General features: G+C 40.5%; 1 protein-coding gene across 1 annotated transcript in view; it reads right to left on the bottom strand.

Annotated features, from left to right (window-relative positions):
- PCOLCE2 (procollagen C-endopeptidase enhancer 2) overlaps positions 1–24,463 on the bottom strand; it is a 63,596-nt gene that overhangs the window by 20,065 nt on the left and 19,068 nt on the right. Inside the window, exons 3-4 of the mRNA XM_026497194.4 lie at positions 6,624–6,879; positions 1,761–1,885 (exon numbers count right to left, since the gene is read on the bottom strand). Of these exons, the coding sequence (XP_026352979.1) occupies positions 1,761–1,885; positions 6,624–6,879 (381 nt within the window). The remainder of the gene's footprint in view (positions 1–1,760; positions 1,886–6,623; positions 6,880–24,463) is intronic.

The raw sequence follows: 24,463 nt of genomic DNA, 5'->3' as shown, positions 1-24,463 counted from the left end.
TGCTTTAAATTATATTAAAATTGTTCCTCTTTGGGTCCAATAATTTCTCACCAGTTAGTAATAAAATGCTTTCCAGATTATTAAAAATTGGCTGAACTTTCTCTACTTAGAAATTAGTCACATAACAACTTTTGGAGAGAAGGTTTAAAAATAAGTAAATAAATAGGAGAATAAAGAGAAAAGCTATGATTAAGAAAATGAAGGTACGTCTTTAATAAAAGAAAATGCTCACAGATTTACACAGAAATTACTTAGGACTTAATCTTCCCATTATATTTTTCTTCTTTGATGGTGCTTCCAGTGACTTCAGGCATTAACAATAGTGATTAAAAACTCACTTGGCTGAAGCCAAAAATCACATTAGTAAAATGAAACCCAAATTTAAATTTAAATAATCAAAGAGATGAACAATGGAAAAGACATGCTGAATCGTAATCTGCAAGCATAATTAAGCTGAAATTATTTAGGCTAATATATTTACAAATGTCACAGAAAGAAAAATGACCAGTACAATCTCAAGAATTACATAATGGCTTAAATGCTGAGAAACGTGATTTTTTTAAGTGTTATTTTAAACTACAAAAAAAATGCAACAAATTTATAGACTCCATCATTAAGTAAATGACCATATTTTTATTCTTAAAAATAAAACTGAGTTTGAGGTTACGATCAAAGTGTGTATGTGTGTGTATGTTTGTGTGTGTGAGTTCAAATCACTAACTTGCATGGTATATTTGCCTGAATAATTTTCCATTAGAAAATCAAAATATAGCAAATAGTATTTGTGTAAGTGATACCAAAGATCAGTTAAGAAAAATTTTTTTAAGATTTATTTATTTATTTATTTGAGAGAGAGAGAAAGAGTGTGTGCACACATGAGTGGGGAGACGGGGCAGAGGGAAAGAAGCAGACTCCTCGCTGAGCGGGGGAGTCTGACACTTCGATCCCAGGACCCTGAGCCAAAATCAACAGTGGGTCACTTAACCAACTGAGCCACTCGGGTGCCCTAGAAAAGTTTTTTTGTTTTTTTTTAAAGGTATTGTAATGTTCACCATCTAGTGTTTGAGTAAAATCTGTAGTGTTTGTAACAATAACTTTTTAAAAGTTTTTTTCCCAAGTCCACAAAGTAGACTTGGTCTATTCCCATGCTACATAATGTCCTGCAATTCATATCTGAAAGTCGTTCCCAGAAATGGTAAAATTTCATATAACCACAAACTAATAAGCACTGGAAAACCAGCAATGAATCAAGTTATTTGTGGGGAACCTGCACAAATTTTACGTTAAACAACAACCAAAAAAATGCCCACGAAGCAGATTAGCTTTCAGACTGGTTCTTTGAGGGGAAGCTGTGCTGCGCTTGCATCGGCTGTGTCCAGGTCAAGCCGTCACAATGCATTTGCTACGTGAACAAACGGTAACGTGAAATGTACATGTGCTTGGGGACCCTTATCCTCCCACACTCGGTCACTGCTGCTTATAACATCTTACACAGGGGTCAACAATCTCACAGGGATTTGCTTACTATTTGTATTGAAATTTGAAAATTGTTTTTATACACTAGGAAATTAAATGCATGACTTTTGCAAGTCAAATAGTGCAAAAGCAATTTTAATCTGGGTCTTTACATGAAGAAATACCTGTGTCCAGCAGGGCCTTCCTCACCCTGCATGCTCAGCTCTTGAGAGATGGGCCCCTCGCACCACCGAGGCAATTCATACATGCATGCATGCTTTCTTCATATTTTTCGGGGATCTTACCTGATTCTTTGGGGCTACGATGTGCCACACACAAGTGACTCCTGCAGGGTAATCTCGGTCTGGCCAGTTGGGGGTTTTAAAAGAGCCAGAAGGTCTTTCAAGGCGTCCTCCACAATACTGATCCCCTGAATTTTTTAAGTATGAAAAAGAAAAATCCAAGTTTATTCCTGCTACAGGTTATGGCAATGCAACCGTAAGGAGACTGGGAATTTGAAATATTGGTAATAATACAGTAAATAAAGGCAATGGCAGAAGCTCTTAAATTTTTTCTTAAAATATGGTTACACAGTCTCCTACACACCCCCCACCTCCCGCCACCCACACTGAATGATCTCTGTTACTTGACGTATCACATCAGCACAAGAGAGCGAAGGAGTGGAGTCAGGGCTATAGCTTCTTTCTTTTCTTTCTTTCCTTTTTTTGGTCAAGTAAAGACAAAACATTTGGGCATGAACTCATTCAGAAATCATGCTGGCTCAACCAATTACACAGATTTTAAAGAACCCTCAAGGCAGAGGTATTTATTAATGGGATAAAAATGCATCCCCATGGACAAAATTTGAATTAGTTGGCATAGGAAACTCTCATTACCAGAAAACTCTATATGCTACACATCTTTAATAATTTTTAAGAATAATTTTTGTTTGTAAAAACAGTGTTTATAAATATTAAGCAATACAGAAGAGCATCAAGAAGAAAAAGAAAATTACCCCAAATCCAACCACCTAAAACTAACCATAACTAATATTTGAGAAACATCATTTCAGACAGCTCCATGCATATATACTGATAGGTTGACAGGACTAATTTCAGAATGATATTTTAATACAAAGTTCTAAATTTAATTTTATTTGAATTTAACGAGCAAAAACTGAATTGAAACTAAGGGAACTAATATACTTTAAATATTTATTTGACACAGAAGATAATCATGCTTAAAACGCATCTCTAAGAAAATGCATTCTAAAAATTGAGGTTGGATAATTTCTAAAACTTTTTATTCATGGAAAACTTCAAGCAGATTCAAAGTAAATAGAAAAATATAATGAGCTTCTATGTAACCATCACCCAATTTCAGTAATTAAGTATTATCATTCTACTGTTCTTTTTCTTCATACCACTATCCAATCCCCACCACCACTTTTATTCTTTATTATTATTATTATTTTAGAGATTTCAGGGAGGTAAATTCATGTACTGTGAAATGCGCAGATATTAGCTGTACAAAGTTGAACAATTAATCTCCTTGTGTAAGCCACACTCCGTGACCATACAGAATCCACTTCCCACCAAACTCCTGTATCTCTTCCCAGTCTGCCGACTCTCCACACCACTTTTCTGAAAAATTTCACCATAGATTAGTTTTATTCTAGACCCTCATATACACGGAATCATGTACTGTGGACTTTTCTGCGTCTGGCTTCCCCCGCTCGTTAGCACAACGTCTGAGATGCACTCATGTTGCCGTGTGTATCGGTAATTTGTTCTTTTACTCCGCTGGGTGATTCCACGGTGTGGAAACACAATTTGCCTACCTCTTCTTCTGTGGACATCTGGGTGTTTCCAGTTTGGGTTATTGTGAATGAAGCTGCTGTGAACGGTTTTGTACAAATCTCTTTGTGGACATGCATTTTCATTTCTCTTGCACAAATACCCAGGAAAGCAATTCCTGGGCCAAGAATAGATGGAGATGTTTAACTTCAGAAGAAACTATGAAAGATTTTCCCTTCGAGGCCGTAGCATGTGACACGTCTCCAGGCGCGAGCACTGCCGTGGTAGCACATCCCTGCCACCATCCGAAGGTGTCAGTTGGTTTAGCCAACCTGGCGCGTTTGTAATGGGATCTCAGTGTGGTTTTGGCTTGCATTACCTTGTTAACGAAAGATGCTGAGCAGTTTTTCATGTACTTATTAATCATTCATGAATCTTCCTTTGCGAAGTGTCTGTTCAAGGGCTTGCCTATGTTCATATTTATTGGGATCTTTATTATTTTTAATAATGTTTGCATGATATGTATTTTTCCATCTTTTTACATTCAACCTAGTTTGTCTTTGTATTTCAAGGGCTTTCTTGTGGACAACATATAGTTAGGCCTTGCTTTTTAAACTGTTCTAATAATCTCTGTTTTCTAACTAGAGTATTTAATCCTTGGCGATGAATGTATTTATTGATATGCTTGGGTTTGGTGCGCCAGGTGCTGCTTTGCTCTATTTGTCTCACCTTCCTCTTTTCCATCTGTTCTTCCCTTCCTGCCTTCTTTGGGTTAGTTGAGAAATTTTAGTATTCTGTTTTAACCTTTTGGCTTTTAGCGATAACTCTTGCATTTTTAATGGTACTTTAGGGATTACAATGTGCATCTTTAATTTATCACAATCTGCTTAGAGTTAATATTGTATTTCTTCACGTATTGTGTATGTGTGTGTGTGCGTGTGCGTGTGTGTGTACGCAACAGTTAAGTTCCATTTACCTCTCCTTTACCTATACCTCTGCTCTATCATTGTCATGTATATTATATCATACATCCCGCAGTACAGTGTTAAAGGGCTGTGGGGTTTTTTTGTTCTGTTTTGAACAGATATATGTAAAGAAATTAAGAACTGAAAATAACATAGAGTCTTTTATATTTACCATTTCCAGTGGCCCCCAATCCTTCCATCACCTTTTGTGTTACCCTGTGGGTCCATTTCCCTTCAACTTGAGGAACTTTCTTCAATATTTCTTGTGATGCAAGAAATGTCCTTAACTCACTCTCGTTTCTGAAGACTGGCTATAGAATTCTGGGTTGACACTTCAGGAATGCCGTCCTACGGCCTTCTGGCCTCTACTGTTTCTGATGAAAAGAAATCCATCCTTCACACCGTTCTTCCCTTGTATGTGATTTGATTTTCATCTTACTGATTTTAAGATTTTCCCTTTATATTTAGATTCTGTAATTCTGATGTTCCACAGTGTAGCTTTATTTTTATTTATCCTGTTTGGGGTTTGTTGATCTTCTCGGTTCTATAAATTAATGTTCTTCACTAAATCTGGGCAGCCTCCAGCCATAATTTCTTCAGACATTTTTCCTGCACTACTCTCCCTCTCTTCTGGGATACAAATTATACACGTTAGACCACTTGATATTGCCTCACCGGTCTCTCGGGCTCTTTTTCATTCATCTTTTTCCTCCTGGTTCTGCAGATTGGATCATTTCTATTCAGATCCACAGACTCTTCTACCATCTCCAATGTGCTTGTAAGCCCACCAGGTAAATTTTTAAATTTCCAATCTGTATCTTTCAGTTCTAGAATTACGCTTTTATTCTTTTTTATAGTTTATAGTTTTACAGTTCTGTTTCTTTTCTGAAATTCTCAATCTGTTTACTTATGATACATCTATTCCCTTTAAATCCTTAGACATAGTTATAATAGTTGCTTTAAAGTGCTTGTCTCAGAGAAAGACAATTATCATATGGTTTCTCTCATCTATGGAACATAAGAACTAGGAAGATCGGTAGGGGAAGAAAGGGATAAAGAAAGGGGGGGTAATCAGAAGGGGGAATGAAGCATGAGAGACTATGGACTCTGAGAAACAAACTGAGGGCTTCAGAGGGGAGGGGGGTGGGGGAATGGGATAGACTGGTGATGGGTAGTAAGGAGGGCACGTATTGCATGGTGCACTGGGTGTTATATGCAAGTAATGACTCATCGAACTTTACATCAAAAACCAGGGATGTACTGTATGGTGACTAATATAATATAATAGAAAAATATTATTATAAAAAATAAATAAAAATATAGTGCTTGTCTGCTAACTGCCACATCTGCGTTATCTCAGGATCAGTTTTTATTGACTGCTTTTTTCCTTGAATACAGATACACTTTTCTGGTCTTATCGCATGACTGGGTACTGGATATTATGAATGATACATTATAGAGACTCTAGATGCTGTTGTGTTCCTATGAAAAAGGATTTGCGTTCTGGCAGGCATTTCACTCAAGCTCAAAGTCTGTCTCTCTGGCCATGGGCAGCCGCTGTAACCTCTGTTCACGTTCATCTTCCAGCCGATGCTTCTGTGCCAGGCCAGCAGGACTCTCTGCACACGGGGAGTCTGGCTGTGAGCCAAAGATCTTGGTGACTTTCATATGTATATTTTATGCCTCAATTTCCCCGTAGCTTCCAGCCAGCATTTCCTCCCAAACTTTCTGGCTGCTCTTATCAGCCCCAGATCCTGTCCTCTGACATCTCAAACCAAAATGCTGCACAACAGCCTGCAGCAAGAGCAGATTAGGAAATGCCCTCAAGCCAAAGGCTCCAAATTTAACCGAGCTGGCCCATTGCAGTTATCTCTTCAGGGTACAGGTTTCTACCCGTGGGTGCTCCTAAGTACCGACATGAAAATACCCCAATACGTAGTTTTAAGTGAAAAAAAAAAAGTTGTGAAACAATATGAATGTACGATCGCACTTAGAGTTTTAAAAAGGCTACTGCAAAAGAATATACATGTGAGTGTACATAGAAAGGTATGGGAACCACCAGTCATGGCTCTTTCTAAGAGGGGACGCTGATGGAGTGAAGAGGTATGTGTCTATATCCGTGTGTGTGTGTGTGTGTGTATGTAAGCTTCACATTTTTACTCCAGGAATCTCTATAGTTGAATTTTGGTAAGAATTACATGAGCTTTAAAAAAAAAGAGACCCTTTTGAATGGTCTCTTGGTGGTTCGGTGGCTTTATTAGCTCCGTTTGAGAAGAACTGCTCGTAAACTTCAGGTTAGAGGAGAAAACACATAGAAAGCGCCTGGGACAGAGCCTAGCACACAGGAGGCACCCAATAACTGTGAGCCATTATTACTGCCGGGATTGCCATTACGTGGAAACGGTACCTCTTTCGTTTGGTTCAGCAGCAGAGAACATGGCCATGAAGCCATTCCCAGCGGTGTTGGCATCGGAAATCATCTGCACCATCATCTTGTTACCACTGGACACAAGGGCTCCTGGCCGGAACGTGCCACAGAAGCGCCCAATACGCTGGCCGTTGGTGTGACCATTGTACACGTCCACAAAGTCATAGCGGCACAGGTTGTCACTCTCAAGATCTATGAATCGGAAATTAAGAACTACCACTTTTCCCTCGGGAACCTGTAGAGAAAAGCACCAATTGGAAAACCATGTCATGAAAACAGTATCTGAAGTCTTCTCATCTAGCCAATTATTAAAGCGAGCAGATAAAAGTAGAATACCCAAGATGATGCTTTTCTTCCCTCAAATCTGAACTCAGAAAAGGTACGCGTATGTTCAGCAGTAGGAACGACGTTACATCATTGAAATTCTGAACATGTGTTGATCCCAACAACATCCCCTGGCAAAAACTCTTTCGAAGGAAGGATGCAGAGATCTGTATCAGTTGTGGGTCTACCGTAACCAGAAACAAATGCCATGTCACACTGAAGGCCAAGAGCCATCTATTGCAGGTCAGTGATTACGGCAGGGAACCTTTCGCCACAACACAACAGCTGTTCTTCATTTTTATGTGACTAATCAAGACTGTCTGGTGCCCTGGGATGTGAACTTTGCTTAGAGTTCCTAGATGGTCATTCTAAAGAACTTTGTAAAGCATATTCTCCAAAGGTGACCCCTCTACTTGAAGAATCTATAGTCTATACTCTCGATTTTTCTTTGTTAAGGATATTAAAAAAATATATATGTGTATATTTTTAATAAAATGGAGTAATATAACAAACATCTAGGTACCAGCCATCCAGAATTAATTATTGTTAACATTTTGTCAACACATTTTTAATGTCTCCTTTAATAAAATAAATACAAATTTCAGATAAAATGAGTTTATCGTCCCCATCCAGGCCCCATTTTCCCCTCCTTCCTCAGAAGTAACCACTGTCATAAATTTAGTGGGTTTCCTTCTGTGCCACTCAAAATATTTTTATATAAATGTGTATGCATTCATGCAAAATACAGTTGTGTTTTTGTGTCTGTTTTAAAAATTAATGAAAATGGGATAATGCTGTACATATTCTCCAGCCTGGGCATCCTTGAGTTTTCTGGGTGAGAAAGAAGAGAAGGGGGAGAAATAAAAATAAAAACACACAGGGGGCACCTGGGTGGCTCAGTCCGTTAAGCGGCCAATTCTTGATTTCGTCTCAGGTCATGATCTTGGGGTCCTGGGACTGATTGATCCCTGCAATCAGGCTCCACACTAAGTGGGGAGTCTGCTTGAGGATTCTCTCCCTTTCTCCCCCTGCCCCTCACTGCTCGTGCTCTCTCTAAAATCAATCAATCAATCTTAAAAAACAAAAACCAAAACTCATAGGCCCCTCACAAGCTATTCCTTCTGCCCAGAATACTTTCCCACTTCTGCCCTTCTCTCGCTCACGTTGAGGGTCTGTTTCAAGGTCACCTCTTCTTGGAGGCACTCCCAGACCCCAGCTCCTCCTCCCAAGATAGGCTCTGCCCAGTTAGCAGCCTGCACCTTGGTCCTTGAGCATGAGATCACTCAACCCACCGACTCCCTCACTGTCTATTTTTCCTGAAGGACAGAACTCAAGGAGGCAAGGCTCCCTCCTGCCTTGGTCACTGCTGCATCTCAGGCTCTGGACGGTGCATGGCCCCAAACAGAGGGGCATCATGAAGAGGTGTTAAGTGAATGAATCTGCCAGGTGCTAAATGGAACACCAGCTTCTTTGCGCAAACCCTGGACAAGGCACCTCCTGGGCAGCTCCACCTCTTGTGTCTAATATCTCCTACCCCCACCGGCACCAGAGTTCCAGAAGGCTGCTTTCCTTTCTAGGTCATTTTTTACAAACAAAAGAAGATGCATATCTTTTGGAAAACCTTATATTTCAAATCTCCTGTAATGCTGATAGTTAATGCAGAAACTCCATTAAGATGCTTTTTTTGGTGGCAAAGGAGAAAAAGCTGCTGTTTTGTGAGAGTCTATTGACCAGGGGATTCATTTATCTGCCTGTAAAAAAAACAATTCTATATTCATGTTTTTTCCTGTCAACAGCTGAGTCCTGTGTTGGCCAAAGTCTCGTGCGGCAACAATGACCTCAGCTCACCCCATAGCCCCTGGGATGTCCTTACTGTCACCGGCAAACGTGCCAAGTCTCTTGATGCCCGTGCCAGGGCTCCTACCAGAGAACCAACAGGGGACCTGCATTTTAAGCTGATGGCTTGCATTTTCAGGATCCTATGAGCAAAATGCAAATATGAGGGCAGCTTCTTTTGTATGGAATCGATTTCTGTAGAAACGGTCACTCTCTTTGTGTCTGTAGCTTTTCTTCCCCCTAACACACCATTTACTAATTTGAGCAAAAAGATCTGTTTCTGCAGCATGTCTGATTTTTTTTTTAAAAGCCATCGTTTTAATCTAAGAGTGTCCTCTTCCACAAACAGACCTTTGGGACAGCATGCTCTAAAACACAAGGCTGTGTTTTATTCACAGCCAGTTCAAGAGGCACAGCAGCTCGGTGTCATCTCACACATCCCCCCAACTGTAATGCCGAGAAATATACATGCAAACTATGCACAAATATTTGGCTCCATTTCAAGAGGGGGATAAATCCGAAGCTTACAAAATCTTATTCATGTATATTCTGTGTATATTTAAATCTCTGTATATTTAAATATTTGAAGAGGGAATCTTATAAATGTTTGGAAAATAAAACATACATTTTGATTAATGGAAATAACGTGATGTTTTGAACATTTTGGCGAAGGGGGAGGGGGGAGATTGGTAATTTCACCAAAAAACCCTTTACACGCTCATGTCTGGAAGAAGGAAGGAAACCCCCACCTCAAGCCCAGCCTGGTGGCACCAGTGGACATTAGGTCACATTCCTCTGCTGTAAACTGTCCAAAACTTTCCCACCGTGCTTGGAATAAAATCCTCACTCACAGTACACACTTAGCGTATATCACGTGCCAGATATTTTTCTAAGCACTTTACACATGACTTCATTTCATCCTTTACAGCCACCGCAGGAAGTTGATATTATTAGCCCAGTTTTACAGGTTACATGTGAGGAAATTGAGGCACAGAGAAGTTAAAGCCCTGCATACAACAATTTGGCTGTTCAAGGATCCCTCCAAACTGGTTTTCCACCTCAGGGTCTTTGCACAGTTTGGTCCCTCTGCTTGGCCCAACCTCCTCCCCAATATTCATGTGTCTGCCTCCACATCATCATTTAGGTCTCTGCTCACGCGTTGCCTTTCCAGAGACGCCTATCCTGAGCCCTTCAGTTGCTTTAGATCATGGAGATCACATAACCATGTTGTTTCTTTATAGATTATTTACCATCTGTCTCTCCGCCAGAATGTAAGATCCAGGGATCAGAGCTTGTCGATAGCTAGTCCAATGCCTGGCTGTTACAGGAGTTCAAAAAGTAGTTACTGAATTAATAACTGGGATCCTTATCATCTTAATTTTTTAAAAAAGAGTGCAGGCCACAATGCCTATTACTAGCACATACATTTATACAACAATGTAAACTCACTTACGGGTACCAGACAAGCAGTGTCAGCGCCTGTATAGGAAGTTAGAAACAGCTCAGTGGTTATGGTGACTTACCTAAAGCCACTCAGCACATCAGTGGCAAAGCCCAGCTCTGACTCCTCCCCAGCTGTGTTTTCCGTGGCCTGACTATGGCAGAGACTCAGGAGATGCTCAGCAACCTTGTTTTCTCTGCCTGGACACACAGGAAGTCAACGTTTCCCAGCCTCCCCTGCAATTAGGTTGGGGCCATTGACTGGGTCCTGGCCAGTGGCACATAGGTAGAAGTGATGTACCCACCTCTAGGCCTAGCCATAGAATGTCCAGTGCAATCCTTCTGGGGTTCTCTTTTTGCTCTAAGGAGGGAATTCAGAGGAAACAGGAATGTTCTAGGAGACAGCGGAACCACAGAAGAGTAAATGCTCAAAGGATGGCTGCCCAGGACAGCCACTCACTTGCACTGGACTGTGAAGGGAGCAAGAAATAGCCATTTGTTGGGTTAGGCCACTGAGACTTGGGGGGTCGTTTGTTACAGCTCTGCACTTGGTGTTAATAACCCTGATTAACAAATGGATAGTGACGTTCACCTGCTGTCCTTACCCAGCGGCGCCATGACAGGCAACTGTGGAGACATCTTTGTTCTTTTTGCTGCATATAAATTCTATGTGAATCAACGCTGTAATAGAGCCATCAAAAGAGCAGCCAGTCTTGGGCTGTGTGAATAGCAGCGGAGGCAACAGGCAATTTGGAGCACTCGCAAAAGTGCGTAAACTCCGCTTCACTGAGGTCCATCTGTAATTTCAGTGGCCCCTGCAAAAGTGTAACTCGTACCTCCGGCACCGCTATCATGACCCTCTGAGTCCCTTACGTGTAGCCGGTCAGCTGCGGTGACACAGCGATCAGCAGCCGTGAGTGCTTCCTGAGCTGAGAAAAGAAGTGGACCTTTTCGCCAAAGACTTGGCTGTGAAATGAACAAGAAGCTGGGCTTCAGATTATGCGTCTTTTGCAAATGGTGCCTAAGGGAGAAGAAGAAAATGCCAGAGGGGAGATTGAGTCTGTGGTGGCTGAGAGTTGCTGAACTCAAGTCTGCCAAGAGAAAACATGGATGGGAAACCCTGGAACACCAAAGCAAGGGGACTGCTGAGGCGGGATGGGGGACAAGCGATTGCACAAAGAGCTGTGGTTTAGGTTTTGCTTGGGGGAGGAGCTGAAGTTTGAATGTAGAGTCCTGTAGTCCCCCCTTATCCGTGGGGCATATGTTCCAAGACCCCCAGTGGATGCCTGAAACCTCGGATGGTACAGAGCCTTTCCTACACTATGTTTTTTCCTATACATACATACCTATGATAAAGTTTAACTTATAAAGTGGGCACGGTAAGACATTAACAACAAAAATTCATAATAACATAAGACAATTATAATAAACTACAATAAGAGTTATGTGAATGTGGTCTTTCTCAAAATAGCTTATTGTATGTATACATCCTTTGTCTTCTTACGATGATGTGAGATGAGAATGGCTACATGATGAGAGGGAGGTGGGGGACGACGCAGGCCCCGCGGCTCAGCCGTAGGCTACTACCAACTGCTTCTGGACCTTGGCTGACTGTGGGTAACTGAAACCGCGAGAAGCAAAGCTGCAGATAAAGGGGCACTACTGTGTTTTTTTCACAGAGGCGCATCTTCTGGTTTTCCTGTGGCTGATATCCCTAGGACCCTACTCTGGATGTAAGTGGTGACAAATCTGAGAAGTTAACTCAGTCATCATCAACCTCCTTGAAAACTGAAGACTCACTACTTAATTTGCATTAAACACGAGCTCTCTAGCTGTTTGTTCCCAAAAGGGCTTACTGCAAAATAAAAGAACATTGCCAAACAATAAAATTTTTAAAGGCACTGCCACACAATAAAATAAACATTAATCAAACAAAGAGCTGTAAATTTATACCAGGCAATAGGTAACCAAACCACTGTAGCAGAGCAGTCGGACAATTCCACAGCAGGACAGCTCAGCCTCCATTTCCCAGCATCTGTTTCTTGTACAACAAACCTATACTTTCCATGTTGTCCACTGAACCAGCCCACTGGTAGCCTGGTGGCTTCAGGCGTCTCCCTGACCAGCATGCAAACCACAGCACTGGAACCACATGGCTGACAGGAACAGCAGCATCAAATACTTGTTCCCTCTCCCCTCAAGACAGGAACCCAATGCCTGATGCCCAAGCTGGGCCAATGCCCAGCTATTTCATGTGATTAGTGTGTGTCTTAAATGCTGTCCACAACACAAAGGTGTTGTGTCAAGCAAAGACGTGAGTTCTCACAGTTGTCCTTCACACTTAACCATGTGTTGAAGAGAGAACTCTGGGCACCCATTTGTGCCTGATACACTTCTAGACAAGACCACAGCAGAAGATGCAAGTTCAAAGTGAGCTCTACTAAGCCCATCCTAGATTTTATTTTTATTTTTTAAAATTTAAATTCAATTAATTAACATATAATGTATTATAAGTTTCAAAGGTAGAGGTTAAGTGATTCGTCAGTCTTACATAATACCTAGTGCCCTCCTTAATGTCCATCACTCATTACCCCATCTCCCCACCCCCATCCCTCCAGCAACCCTCAGTTTGTTTCCTATAATTAAGAGTCTCTTATGGTTTGTCTCCCTCTCTGATTTCGTCTTGTTTTATTTTTTCCTCCCTTTCCCTATGATCCTCTATTTTGTTTCTTAAATTCCCCGTATCAGTGAGATCATGTAATTGTCTCTGACTGACTTATTTCAGTTAGCATAATACCCTCTAGTTCCATCCATGTCATTGCAAATGGCAAGATTTCATTTTTTTGATGGCTGAGTATTATTCCATTGTAGATATATACCACATCTTCTTTATTCATTCATTTGTCGATGGACATCTGGCCTCTTCCTATAGTTTGGCTATTGTGGACAGTGCTGCTATAAACATTGGGGTGTAGGTGCCCCTCTGGATCACTGCATTTGTATCTTTGGGGTAAATACCCAGTAGTGCAATTGCTAGGTTGAAAGGTAGCTCTATTTCCAACTTTCTAAGGAACCTCCATACTCTTTCCCAGAGTGGCTGCACCAGCTTGCATTCCCACCAACAATGTAAGAGGGTTCCCCCTTCTCAAATCCTTGCCAACATCTGTCTTTCCTGACTTGTCAATTTTAGCCATTCTGCCTGGTGTGAGCTGGTATCTTCCTGTGGTTTTGATTTCTATTTCCCAGATGCCGAGCGATGTTGAACATTTTTTCATGTGTCTGTTGGCCATTTGGATGTCTTCCTTGGAGAATATCTGTTCATGTCTTCCGCCCATTTCTTGATTGGATTATTTGTTCCTTGGGTGTTGAGTTTGATAAGTTCTTTATAGATTTTGGATACTAGCCCTTTATCTGATAAGACATTTGCAAGTATCTTCTCCCATTCTGTTGGTTGTCTTTTGGTTTTGTTGACTGTTTCCTTTGCCATGCAAAAGCTTTTTATCTTGATGAAGTCCCAATAGTTCATTTTTGCCTTCGTTTCCCTTGCCTTTGGAGACATATCTAGCAAGAAGTTGATGCCTGTGTTCTCTTCTAGGATTTTGATGGATTCATGTCTCACATTTAAGTCTTTCATCCATTTTGAGTTTATTTTTGTGTATGGTGTAAGGAAATGGTCCAGTTTCATTCTTCTGCATGTGGCTGTCCAATTTTCCCGACACCATTTGTTGAAAACACTGCCTATTTTTCCATTGGATATTCTTTCCTGCTTTGTTGAAGATTGGTTGAGAGACCATTTCTGGGTTCTCCATACTGTTCCATTGATCCATGTGTCTGCTTTTGTGCCAGTACCATACTGTCTTAATGATTACAGCTTTGTAATAGAGTTTGAAGTCCAGAATTGTGATGCCACCAGCTTTGGTTTTCTTTTTCAACATTCCTTTGGCTATTTGGGGTCTTTTCTGGTTACATACAAATTTTAGGATTATTTGTTCCATCTCTGTGAAAAAAGTTGATGGTATCTTGACAGGAATTGCTTTGAATGTGTAGATTGCTCTGGGTAGCATAGATACTTTAACAATATTTGTTCTTCCAATCCATGAGCGTGGAACGTTTTTATATTTTTTGTGTGTCTTCCTCAATTTCTTTCATGAGTGTTCTTAAGTTTTCTAAGTACAGATCCTTTGTCTCTTTGGTTAGGTTTATTCCTAAGTATCTTATGGTTCTGGATGCAGTTGGAGATCCACTCCTTAATTTCTCTTTCTTCCGTCTCATCGTTAGTGTATAGAAATGCAACTGATTTCTGTGCATTGATTTTATATCTTATCATGTTGCTGAGTTCCTGTATGAGTTCTAGCAATTTTGGGGTGGTTTTTTGGGGTTTGTCATCTGGAAAGAGTGAGAGACTGACTTCTTCTTTGCTGATTTGGGTGCCTTTTATTTCTTTTTGTTGTCTGATTGCTGGGCTAGGACTTCTAGTACTATGTTGAACAACAGTGGGGAGAGTGGATATCCCTGCCTTGTTCCTGACTTTAGGGGAAAAAGCTCTGTTTTTCCCCACCGAGGATGATATTCACCATGGGTTCTTCGTAAATGACGTTTATGATATTGATGTATATTCCCTCAATCCCTACATTGTGAAGAGTTTTGATCAAGAAAAGATGCTGTACTTTGTCAAATGCTTTTTCTGTATCTGTTGAGAGGTTCTTGTCCTTTCTTTTAATGTAGTTTATCACAGTGATTGATTTGTAGATGTTGAACCACCCTTGTAGCCCAGGAAAAAATCCCACTTGGTCGTGGAGAATAATCCTTTTAATGTACTGTTGATCCTATTGGCTAGTATCTTGGTGAGAATTTTTGCGTCCATGTTCATCAGGGATATTGGTCTGTAATTCTCCTTTTTGGTAGGATCTTTGTCCGGTTTTGGGATCAAGGTAATGCTGACCTCATAGGATGAGTTTGGAAGTTTTCCTTCCATTTCAATTTTTTGAAACAGGTTCAGAAGAATAGGTATTCTTTTTTTTTTTTTTTAAAGATTTTATTTATTTATTTGAGAGAGAGAAAGAGAGAACACATGAGTGGGAAAAGGGACAGAGGGAAAAGCAGACTTCCCACTGAGCGGGGAGCCCAATGTGGGGCTCGATCCTCGGGCCCTGATATCCTGACCTGAGCTGAAGGCAGACACTTAACCGACAATCTTTTGGTATGGGTTTCAGGGGAGTTCTCTGTGCCTCCTGGACTTAAATGCTTGCTTCCTTCCCCAGATTATGGAAGTTCTCCACCATAATTTGCTCCAATATTCCTCTGCTTCTCTGTCTGTCTCTCCCCCTCTCTTTCCTCTTCTTCTGGGATCCCAGCTATTCTACTATTGTTTCGCTTTAGGGTATCACTTATCTCTCAAATTCTTCCCTTGTGATCCAGTAGTTGTTTATCTCTCTTTTTCTCAGCTTTTTTATTCTCCATCATTTGATCTTCTATATCACTAATTCTCTCTTCTGCCTCATTTATCCTAGCAGTGAGAGCCTCCATTTTTCATTGCATCTCATTAATAGCCTTTTTTATTTCGACTTGATTAGATTTTAGTTTATTTCTCTAGAAAAGGATTCTCTAGTGTCTTCTATGCTTTTTTCAAGCCCAGCTTGTATCTTTATAATTGTTATTCTGAACTCTAGTTCCAACATCTTACTTATATCCATACTGATTAGGTCCCTGGCAGTTAGTACTGCCTCCTGTTTTCTTTCTTGAAGTGAGTTTTTCTGTCTTGTCATTCTGTCCAGGGAAGAATAGATGAATAAGAGAACAAAATACTAAAATGGCAACAATGACCCCAGAGAAATATACACTAAACAAATCAGAAGAGACCCCAAACTGAAAAAAAAAATTAAAATTAAAAAAAAAAAGAGAGAGAGAGAGAGAATATAATCAGAGAGGTGAATAGAACAGAGCAATACACTGGATCTTGTGCGTATTTTGGTCTGTTTCTTAGAAAACTAGATCCCAAAATTGTAAAGAAAGAAAAACTTATATATATACAAAAATAAAATTAAATACATTGAAAGGATAGAATGTTAACTGTGAAGATGAAAAATAAAAAAGAGTTTAATCAAAAAAAGAAGATGAAGGAAAAAAAAGCCCATGTGACCCAAAACCTGGCAGTGAGTGTCTCCCTGGGGCAAGGTGGGGCTCCACTAAGACATGTGAGACATGGCACCAGAAGTCTATAAAGACACCCATCCCAAGCAGCCAGCTTTGCTCTCTCTCAATCTGTGCATAATATAGGATTATAATTTCTTAAAAGTAAGGATATCCATTTCTTGTTTTCTCAGTTGTGTTTCGTGATAGAAGACTGCAGATAGGTCACAGAAACTAAATCTAGCCAATTTCTTCACACTTTCAAAAAATGGAACTAAGGACTTACATCATTTTAGAATGTTTTTTCGATTTTCCAGAAGTTGTCAACATGAGTTGATCCAGAACAAGATAAACATGATTGGTGGAGATTCTTGAAGAAAAAGCATCCAGACCCTAAGCCACTGGTATGTGTTGTCTGACAGCTAGGCTTAAGGATAACAGACATAAAAGTCAGGGGAACCCTTTGCTAGCTAGAAGCCTTTTTGTCATACAGCACCCATGTTTTCTTCTTAATGACACACGAGTATCATTTTTTTGAAAAGCTTTTATAGGCAGGAACTGATTTCTATGCAATGCCCAAAGGAAAACTCTGAAATGACATTTTTAAGAAAATACTTTCGTAATCTGTTATTTCATCTGAGAAATCTGTAATGGATCAGGAACACAAATTATAGTACTTTACGAGGAATGAAACAGAAAGCCCTTTCCTTCTGGGATGAGAAGAATCACAGTAAGGTAATCAACATATTTAAAACAAAATAGATGCAAATGTGAGCAGCCAATGTTCTCCTGACCGAGTAAGCGACAAGCGTTCTACATAGTAGCATTAGGTTGCTACAAGCTGGAACTAAAATTGTTTTTAAACCCAATTTTTTTTAATCAAAAAAATTCATGTCTATAGTTTATAATCTAAAATAGCACTGCAAGATTTTGACGAACAATGAGTCCTCGCCCCTCCTCCCATCCCTGATTCCCACTTCTCAGAGGCAAACAATTTTAATTCTTTCAACTATTTCGTCTGGCATCTACCTCTTGCTTAATAACATGCTTGTGCTGCTATTTCTTGATTTATCCTTTTTAAACGTTATCTCTTTGCTTCCTCTTATTGCCCAATTCCTCCATCAAAATTCTGGTTAAATCAATAGTCAGGATTTCTATTACTGTGACTACATAAATAGTCACTCACTGCTGAACTGAGTTGTTACATTTCTTGTACACTTTTTTTCCTTTTCCTAAGGCTAAGAGTTGCCTTGTTCTTTAAGTTTCCTTAGTTTTCTATGTTCCTATCACAAAAACCCCTCTAAAAAATGGCTAGGCATTGGTACCTTGTCAGTTCCATTTTCTTCCTGGAAACATCCATCCTAGAGCCCTCTCTCTGTCCAGTCTTGACTAGCTGCTCTCAAGGCCTGCTACACAGCTAAGAGGCTGGGACCCGGCGTCATTCAACTTAGGAAATCCCCATAGGGCGCCTATATCTTTTTTTCTGGCTTACCTTATTCCCTCATTTTGCTGGAGCTCATCCTCTTACAGTTTTCTTACAAAGGGTGAATAGGGAGAAAAAGTTTAAGATCTCACATTTCTAAAAACACCTTTAGTCTGCACTCACATTTGTCCACCAGTTCGGTAGGGTATAGATTGTAGTTTTAAAGTAATTTTCATCAGAATTTTTAGGGCATCATTCCACTGCCTTCTAGCTTCCAATAAGCTAATGTTGTCCTTTCCCCTTTCTCTGTGATTTTCCCCTCCTCTAGAAGCTTGTAGGATTTCCTCATCTAAAGTGAACAAAAATGTGCCTTGGTGTTTGTCTTTTTCCATTTGTTGTGCTGAGTATTATCTTTTTGATTATTTCCCCCCCTCCATATTCTCTGTTCTCTTTCCCTAGAACTCTCATTAGTCAGATCGGGGCTTCCTGAATAGAGCCTCGAATTTTCTTAAGATTTATTTATATATTTATTTGACGGAGATGTCGAGAGAGAGGAAGAGCACATGTGTGTGCATGCAGGCAAGCAGGGAGAGGGGCAGAGGGGGAGGGACAGAAACAAGCAGACTCCAGAGCCCCATGTGGGGCTGATCTCTAGACCCTGAGATCATGACCTGAGCTGAAGTCAAAAGTCAGACACTTACCCAAACCACCCACCAGCTCCCCCTCTAATTTTCTTATCTTTCCTCTCCAATAGTTAATCTCTTCTTTTCTTCCGCTTTCTGAGGTGTCTTCTTCAAGTTTATCTTCCAGTACTTTTATCAATTTTTTTTCATTTCCACTATCGAGTTATTAATTTCTAGTTATGTTTTTCTTATCTTGTTTCTTTCCTTTTTTTTCTTCAAATTTTAATTTAATTCTAGTTAGTTAACATACAGTACAATATTGGTTTCAGGAATAGAATTCAGTGATTCATCACTTATATGCAACACCCAGTGCTCTTCCTAACAAGTGCCCTCCTTCAAACCCATCCCCCATCTAGCCCATCCCCCACCCACCTCCCTCCAGCACCCTCAGTTTTTTCTCCATAGTTAAGAGTCTCTCATGATGTGTTTCCCTCTCTCTCTTTTTCCCCTCCCAAACGTTCATCTGTTTTGTTTCTTAAATTCCACATGAGTGAAATCATGATATTTGTCTTTCTCTGACTGACATATTTCACCTAGAATAATACACTCTAGTTCCAGCCACCTGGTTGCAAATGGCAAGATTCCATTCTTTTTTATGGCCAAGTAATATTCCATTGTGTATATATACCACATCTTCTTTATCCATTCATCAGTCAATGGACATTTGGGCTCTCTCCATAGTTTGGCTATTGCTGATAATGTGTTTTGCTTTCTTTCTTTTTTGGCATTCTGTTTTACTTTACATACACTGTACCTCTTCTGATCTCTCTAAGGATAATAATAATCATTTTGAAATTTTCTTCTGCTCTCTGTATTGTCTCTGTTTCCTTGGAGTGTTGGGTTGTTTTTTTTTTTTTTTTTTCCTGTTTAGGGCTCCACCTCCTCATGTAAGACGCTTTCCTCAAATGTCCAGTAACCCTTGACTATCCATATTCAGAGCTGAGGTGAGGCTGACTGGAAGCTCTGTGGCAGGGCTTGCTACCGTAATGTGACTGGGGACAGAATGGCTTTTTCACTGGGTCTCTCAATTGTCATTATTTGGAGGTCTTATCTCTAGTTGTTTGTTTTCTCTAAAATCCTTTAATACGTGGCCCGAGGGTTAAAACCTTGCTGCAGTTTTCTTGGGAGGAGCAGGAAGAAAGGAGAGTGGTAGGGCCTCACCGTTCAGGATGCAGACTTAATTTCCTGACCTGTTTCAGTGCCACACCTCGGCCTGGCCCCATCTGCTGGCTTTGCAGTTCCCAAGTCCGGAGCCCCTCTGGTTCCCAGAGAACAAGGAAGGGAGACAGCCCCCTTGCTGCTTGGACTGGAGGAAGGAACCTGGAAGGCTAATTGCTCTTAAAAGGTTTTTAATCATAACTCCAACCCCACCTGCTCCGCTGCCTTCCAGGCAATCTGGTGCCTCCAATTCCTGAGCCTTGCAGGGATTCTGGGGCACAAATAAGCTTGCTTCTCATTGGTACCGCCCGTGCCCTCCGGCAGACACACTGCTTTTCATTCTCTCTCCTTTACTAATTCGGTTACCACTGACCATCTGCTTTCTTATCTTCTGAAATTTTGTTGGTATCTCTCATCTACTGTTAATTTCATTCCAGTTCCCTTTGTCTTTGCGGGTTTAAACTTTTTCATTTCCTTACTGTAATTTTTGTGGGATTTTGAGAAAGGGCAGAAATAAACACATGCGTTTAACCCACCATTCTTAACCAGAAGTCACTAGGGGTGATTTTTATTAAGAAGTAATAAGAATGATAAAACATGGGGCGCCTAGATGGCTCAGTCGGTTGAGGGTCTGCCTCCAGAGCAGGTCATGATCCCAGGGTCCTGGGATCAAGTTCCGCATTGGGCTCCCTGCTCAGCGGGGATCCTGCTTCTCCCTCTCACTCTGCTGCTCCCCCTGCCTGTGCTTTCTCTCTCTCTCTCTTTTCTGCTGTCAAATAAATAAATAAAATCTTAAAAAAAAAAAAAAAAGAGAATGACCTAACACTATATTCTTAGGTTATTTACAAGAGTATATAAGGTATAACATTATGAAATTATATATGAGTATATTTAAAAAATAAAAGCCAGATTCTATTAAGCACCTGTAAATACCAACAATTATGCCAGATGCCAGACGCCAGAGGATTAAAAAGAACTGTAAGACAGGTATATTACCATTTTTAATGACTTTATGCTATTCTAATGTATACCTGTACCATAATTTATAGGAATAATCTTTTTCTACATTTAATATGTTTCTAACTTTTCATTAATATAAATAATGCTGCTATGAACACAATTATATAAACCATCTTCTGTTTAAGGGACTATTTCTGTAGAATAAATTCCTAGAAATAGCTTTGCTACGTCAAGGAATATAGGCATTTTATATTAAAACAGCATACTCCCAAGAAAAGCTGAATTAATTCACATTGCCATTTTTCACACCCTCAACTACACAGATACTGCCAATAGTGATTAATCAGGTAGGCCAAGAAAATGAGGTCTCATCGTGGTTTTAATTTCACAGTGGGCATTTGCAAGGGGAAGCCAGGTTCCCCTAAGTGGTGGAGATGGGACAAGTGGTGGCTGGTAAGAGAAGCTCCATGGACACTGACCTCAAGGTTTCGTGCCCCGCAGGCACCACCCACACCGAAAAGGCAGTGAGGAGAGGGAAATTTCGCGTTGTTTTGTTTTAGAGAAGAGTACCGTGGGAGGACAGAGGGTATAATAAGTTTGGGTTTGAAGAGGTCAAGTTTAAGATATTAAGGCATGTATTTCAGTATCAAAAGGCAGTTAGAATGATGGTTTGAGGAAGAAGATTTTAAAAGGTGTAGTTCTGTCAGCAAAGAGGACATGGAAAAACTTTTACAAGAGAAAACAGCCTGAGGCCACAGAAAACTTACCATGGCCAGATGTCTCACAAATGTGTAGCCACAAGGAGAGGGTAAGAGGGAACAAGGGTGTGTGAAGGGCTCAGAGATGCCAGAAGCCACAACCCAAACGGCACGGCTGCGGAGGGTGGTTGGGAGCGTAAACAAAGGAGGCATCTTCATTATTTCCACCTCTCCAGTCCCAAACCTACCAACACCCTAGCTAACTTTGTTTACAAATTCTCCTCCACTCAGGCCACCCCGAGAAAAGCATTTCAAAAAAAAAAAAAAAAATTGTGAATGAAATGAAAAACAAAAGAAAAGTGGATAAACTAACATGCTATTTAAGAAACACCTTTGGATTCCCAGAGGAGAGTTTAGTCAGCAAGAGAAAAGACAGTGAGTCATTTTGCTCGGATGGCGTGACATTTAAATTAAATGTTCTGTGACAACAACACATTTAGGACAAATCGTAAAAAAGAAGACACTAGTGGACAGGAAAGAGTAAACTGGAGAGGCTCCGAATGAACTCACTAGTCCAGAATGCATGTAACTGGCACCGATGGCTTGAAAAGTCTTGGCGAGGTAGAGGTACTCCTGTTCAAACATGCCCGGCACTTCCTCCGTGGTCCTTGGAGGTCCTGTCCTCATTTCTTCAACTGCAAATCTTGGGGTTGCTCATAAAATAAGAAGACCCAAGTTTCACCAAGCCCCCTTTCCTCAAAGCCTCAGCTGCCTGAAGTGAGGGCTGATGTTGAAGCTGGGGGGGGGGGCATTATCTTGTGGTTTTTCAATTCAAGGAGATGATTCTTAAAACTGAGAGTCCTATACTGCCAGACACAGCCGTTCTGCTCTTCTCAGGTGGGTCTTGGTGTTTCCTTAATATTCCAGACCCCATTCAGAACAGAAATTTTCAATTCTAAAACACTTAAATAAATAAATAAATAAACCAAAAAAAAAAAAAAAACACCTTTCAGGGCACCTGGGTGGCTGAGTGAGTTAAGCATCTGACTCTTAATTTCAGCTCAGGTCATGATCTCAGGGTCATGGGATCGAGCCCCATGTAGGGCTCTGTGCTCAGCATGGAGTCTGCTTGAGATTCCTTCTCTCCCTCTGCCCCTCCCCCTACTCTTGCTCTAAATAGATAGATAGATAGATAGATAGATAGATAGATAGATAAAATCTGAAAAAAAAAAACCTTCATCATGGTAACATTTACAGACCACACAACACACTAATTTTAAGCATACATTTCAATGATTTTTAGTAAATTTTTAGAGTTTGGCAAGCATTATCACAATCCAACTTTCAAACACTTCCATCACCACAAAAAGATCCCTCATGTCTGTTTACAGTCAGTCCTCATTCCTACCCCCAGCCTCAGACAACCACTAATCTACTTTCTGTCTGTATAGATTTCTTTTTCTGGACCTTTGAGAGTATGCACACGAGTGGGGAGAGGGGCAGAGGGAGAAGCACACTCCCCACTGAGCAGGGAGCACCAATGCAGGACTCCATCCCAGGATCTGAGATCATGACCTGAGCTGAAGGCAGACTCTTAACCGACTGAGACACCCAGGTGCCCCTCGGGATGTTTCTATAAATGGAATCATATCACCTGTGGTCTTTTGCATCTGGCTTCTTTCATTTAGCATAGGGTCTTCCAAGTTCATCTATATTGTCGTGCTAATTAGTGCTTCATTCCTTTGTATGGTTAATTAATATTTCATTGTATGGATATACCACTATTATTTATGCATTTATCAGTTGATGGCTACTTGAGAAGTATCTACTTTTTGGCTATATATTTTTTTAAGATTTTATTTATTTATTTGAAGAGAGAGAGAGACAGCCAGCGAGAGAGGGAACACAAGCAGGGGGAGTGGGAGAGGAAGAAGCAGGCTCCCAGCAGAGCAGGGAGCCCGATGCGGGGCTCAGTCCCAGGACCCTGGGATCACACCCTGAGCTGAAGGCAGACGCTTAAAGACTGAGCCACCCAGGCGTCCCTACTTTTTGGCTATTATTAATGATGCGTTTATGAACACTTTTGTGCAAACTTCTTTGTGGATGCATGTTTTCATTTTTCTTGCACCTAAGAGTATAATTGCTGGGTCATATGGTAAATGTTTAACTTTAAAAGAGTCTGTTTGCCTAGGTGGCTACACTAGTTTACACCCCTCCCATTAGTGTACAAGAGCTGCAATTTCTCCACATCCTCAACAACCCTTGTTATCATCTGTTGTTGTTGTTTCATGGTCATCCTAGTGGAGGTGAAGTGGCATCTCATTGTGCTTTGAGTGCATTTCCCTAATGACGGAACATCTCTTTGCGTGCTTATTGGCCACTCACATATCTCCTCTGGTGAAATGTCTCTTCAAATCTTTTGCCTGTTTTTTAAATTGTCAATCCTAAAACACTTTTAAAATACAAAGAAAAGCATCAAAACTTAACTCGAAATAAAGATAAGCATCTAAGTCACACTGCAAAATCGGTTTCATATATCCATTTTAAGCCAAAAGGGAGAGGTGAGGCCCCCCTAACAAGCTTGTTTGATGAAGTTACTCTACACAAAATAACAGTGAGCTGACAACGGCACGTCTTAAAGAATCCATTGGTTAGAAACATGGGCTTCTCACTTTAATTTCTATACAGCCACAGGTGTACAAAATATAAAAAGAAACAACACCCACTAAGGATGGGAGGCCTCTCACTGCTTTGCAGAGGACATTATGAAAGAGCCACAATTCAAACATACAGGGAAGTTTTAGAAATAACTACAAATACAAATATTATGTAATCAGCATGTTAACTCATGATATAGAGCTGAACATGGGGGTTGGGGGTGTCAACTCCCTGTGCAGTTGAAAACCCACATATAACTTTTGACTCCCTTAAACTTCACTACTAATGGCCCTACTATTGAATGGAAGCCTTACCAAAAACATAAACAGTTGATTAACACATATTTTGCATGTTATATGTATAATTTACCGTTCTCTTACAATAAAGCTAGAGAAAAGCAAGTGCTAAGAAAATCGTAAGAGAAAATGTATTTCCAGTACTGTGCTGTATTGATCCAAAAAAATCCACTTATAAATGGACCCATGCAATTCAAACCTGCATTGTTCAAGG

This window comes from Ursus arctos, unplaced genomic scaffold (genome assembly GCF_023065955.2).
Source record: "Ursus arctos isolate Adak ecotype North America unplaced genomic scaffold, UrsArc2.0 scaffold_20, whole genome shotgun sequence".
NCBI classification, from domain to species: domain Eukaryota; kingdom Metazoa; phylum Chordata; class Mammalia; order Carnivora; family Ursidae; genus Ursus; species Ursus arctos.
The sequence above is the reverse complement of the archived record's forward strand: the minus strand, read 5'-3'. Positions and strand labels throughout refer to the sequence as shown.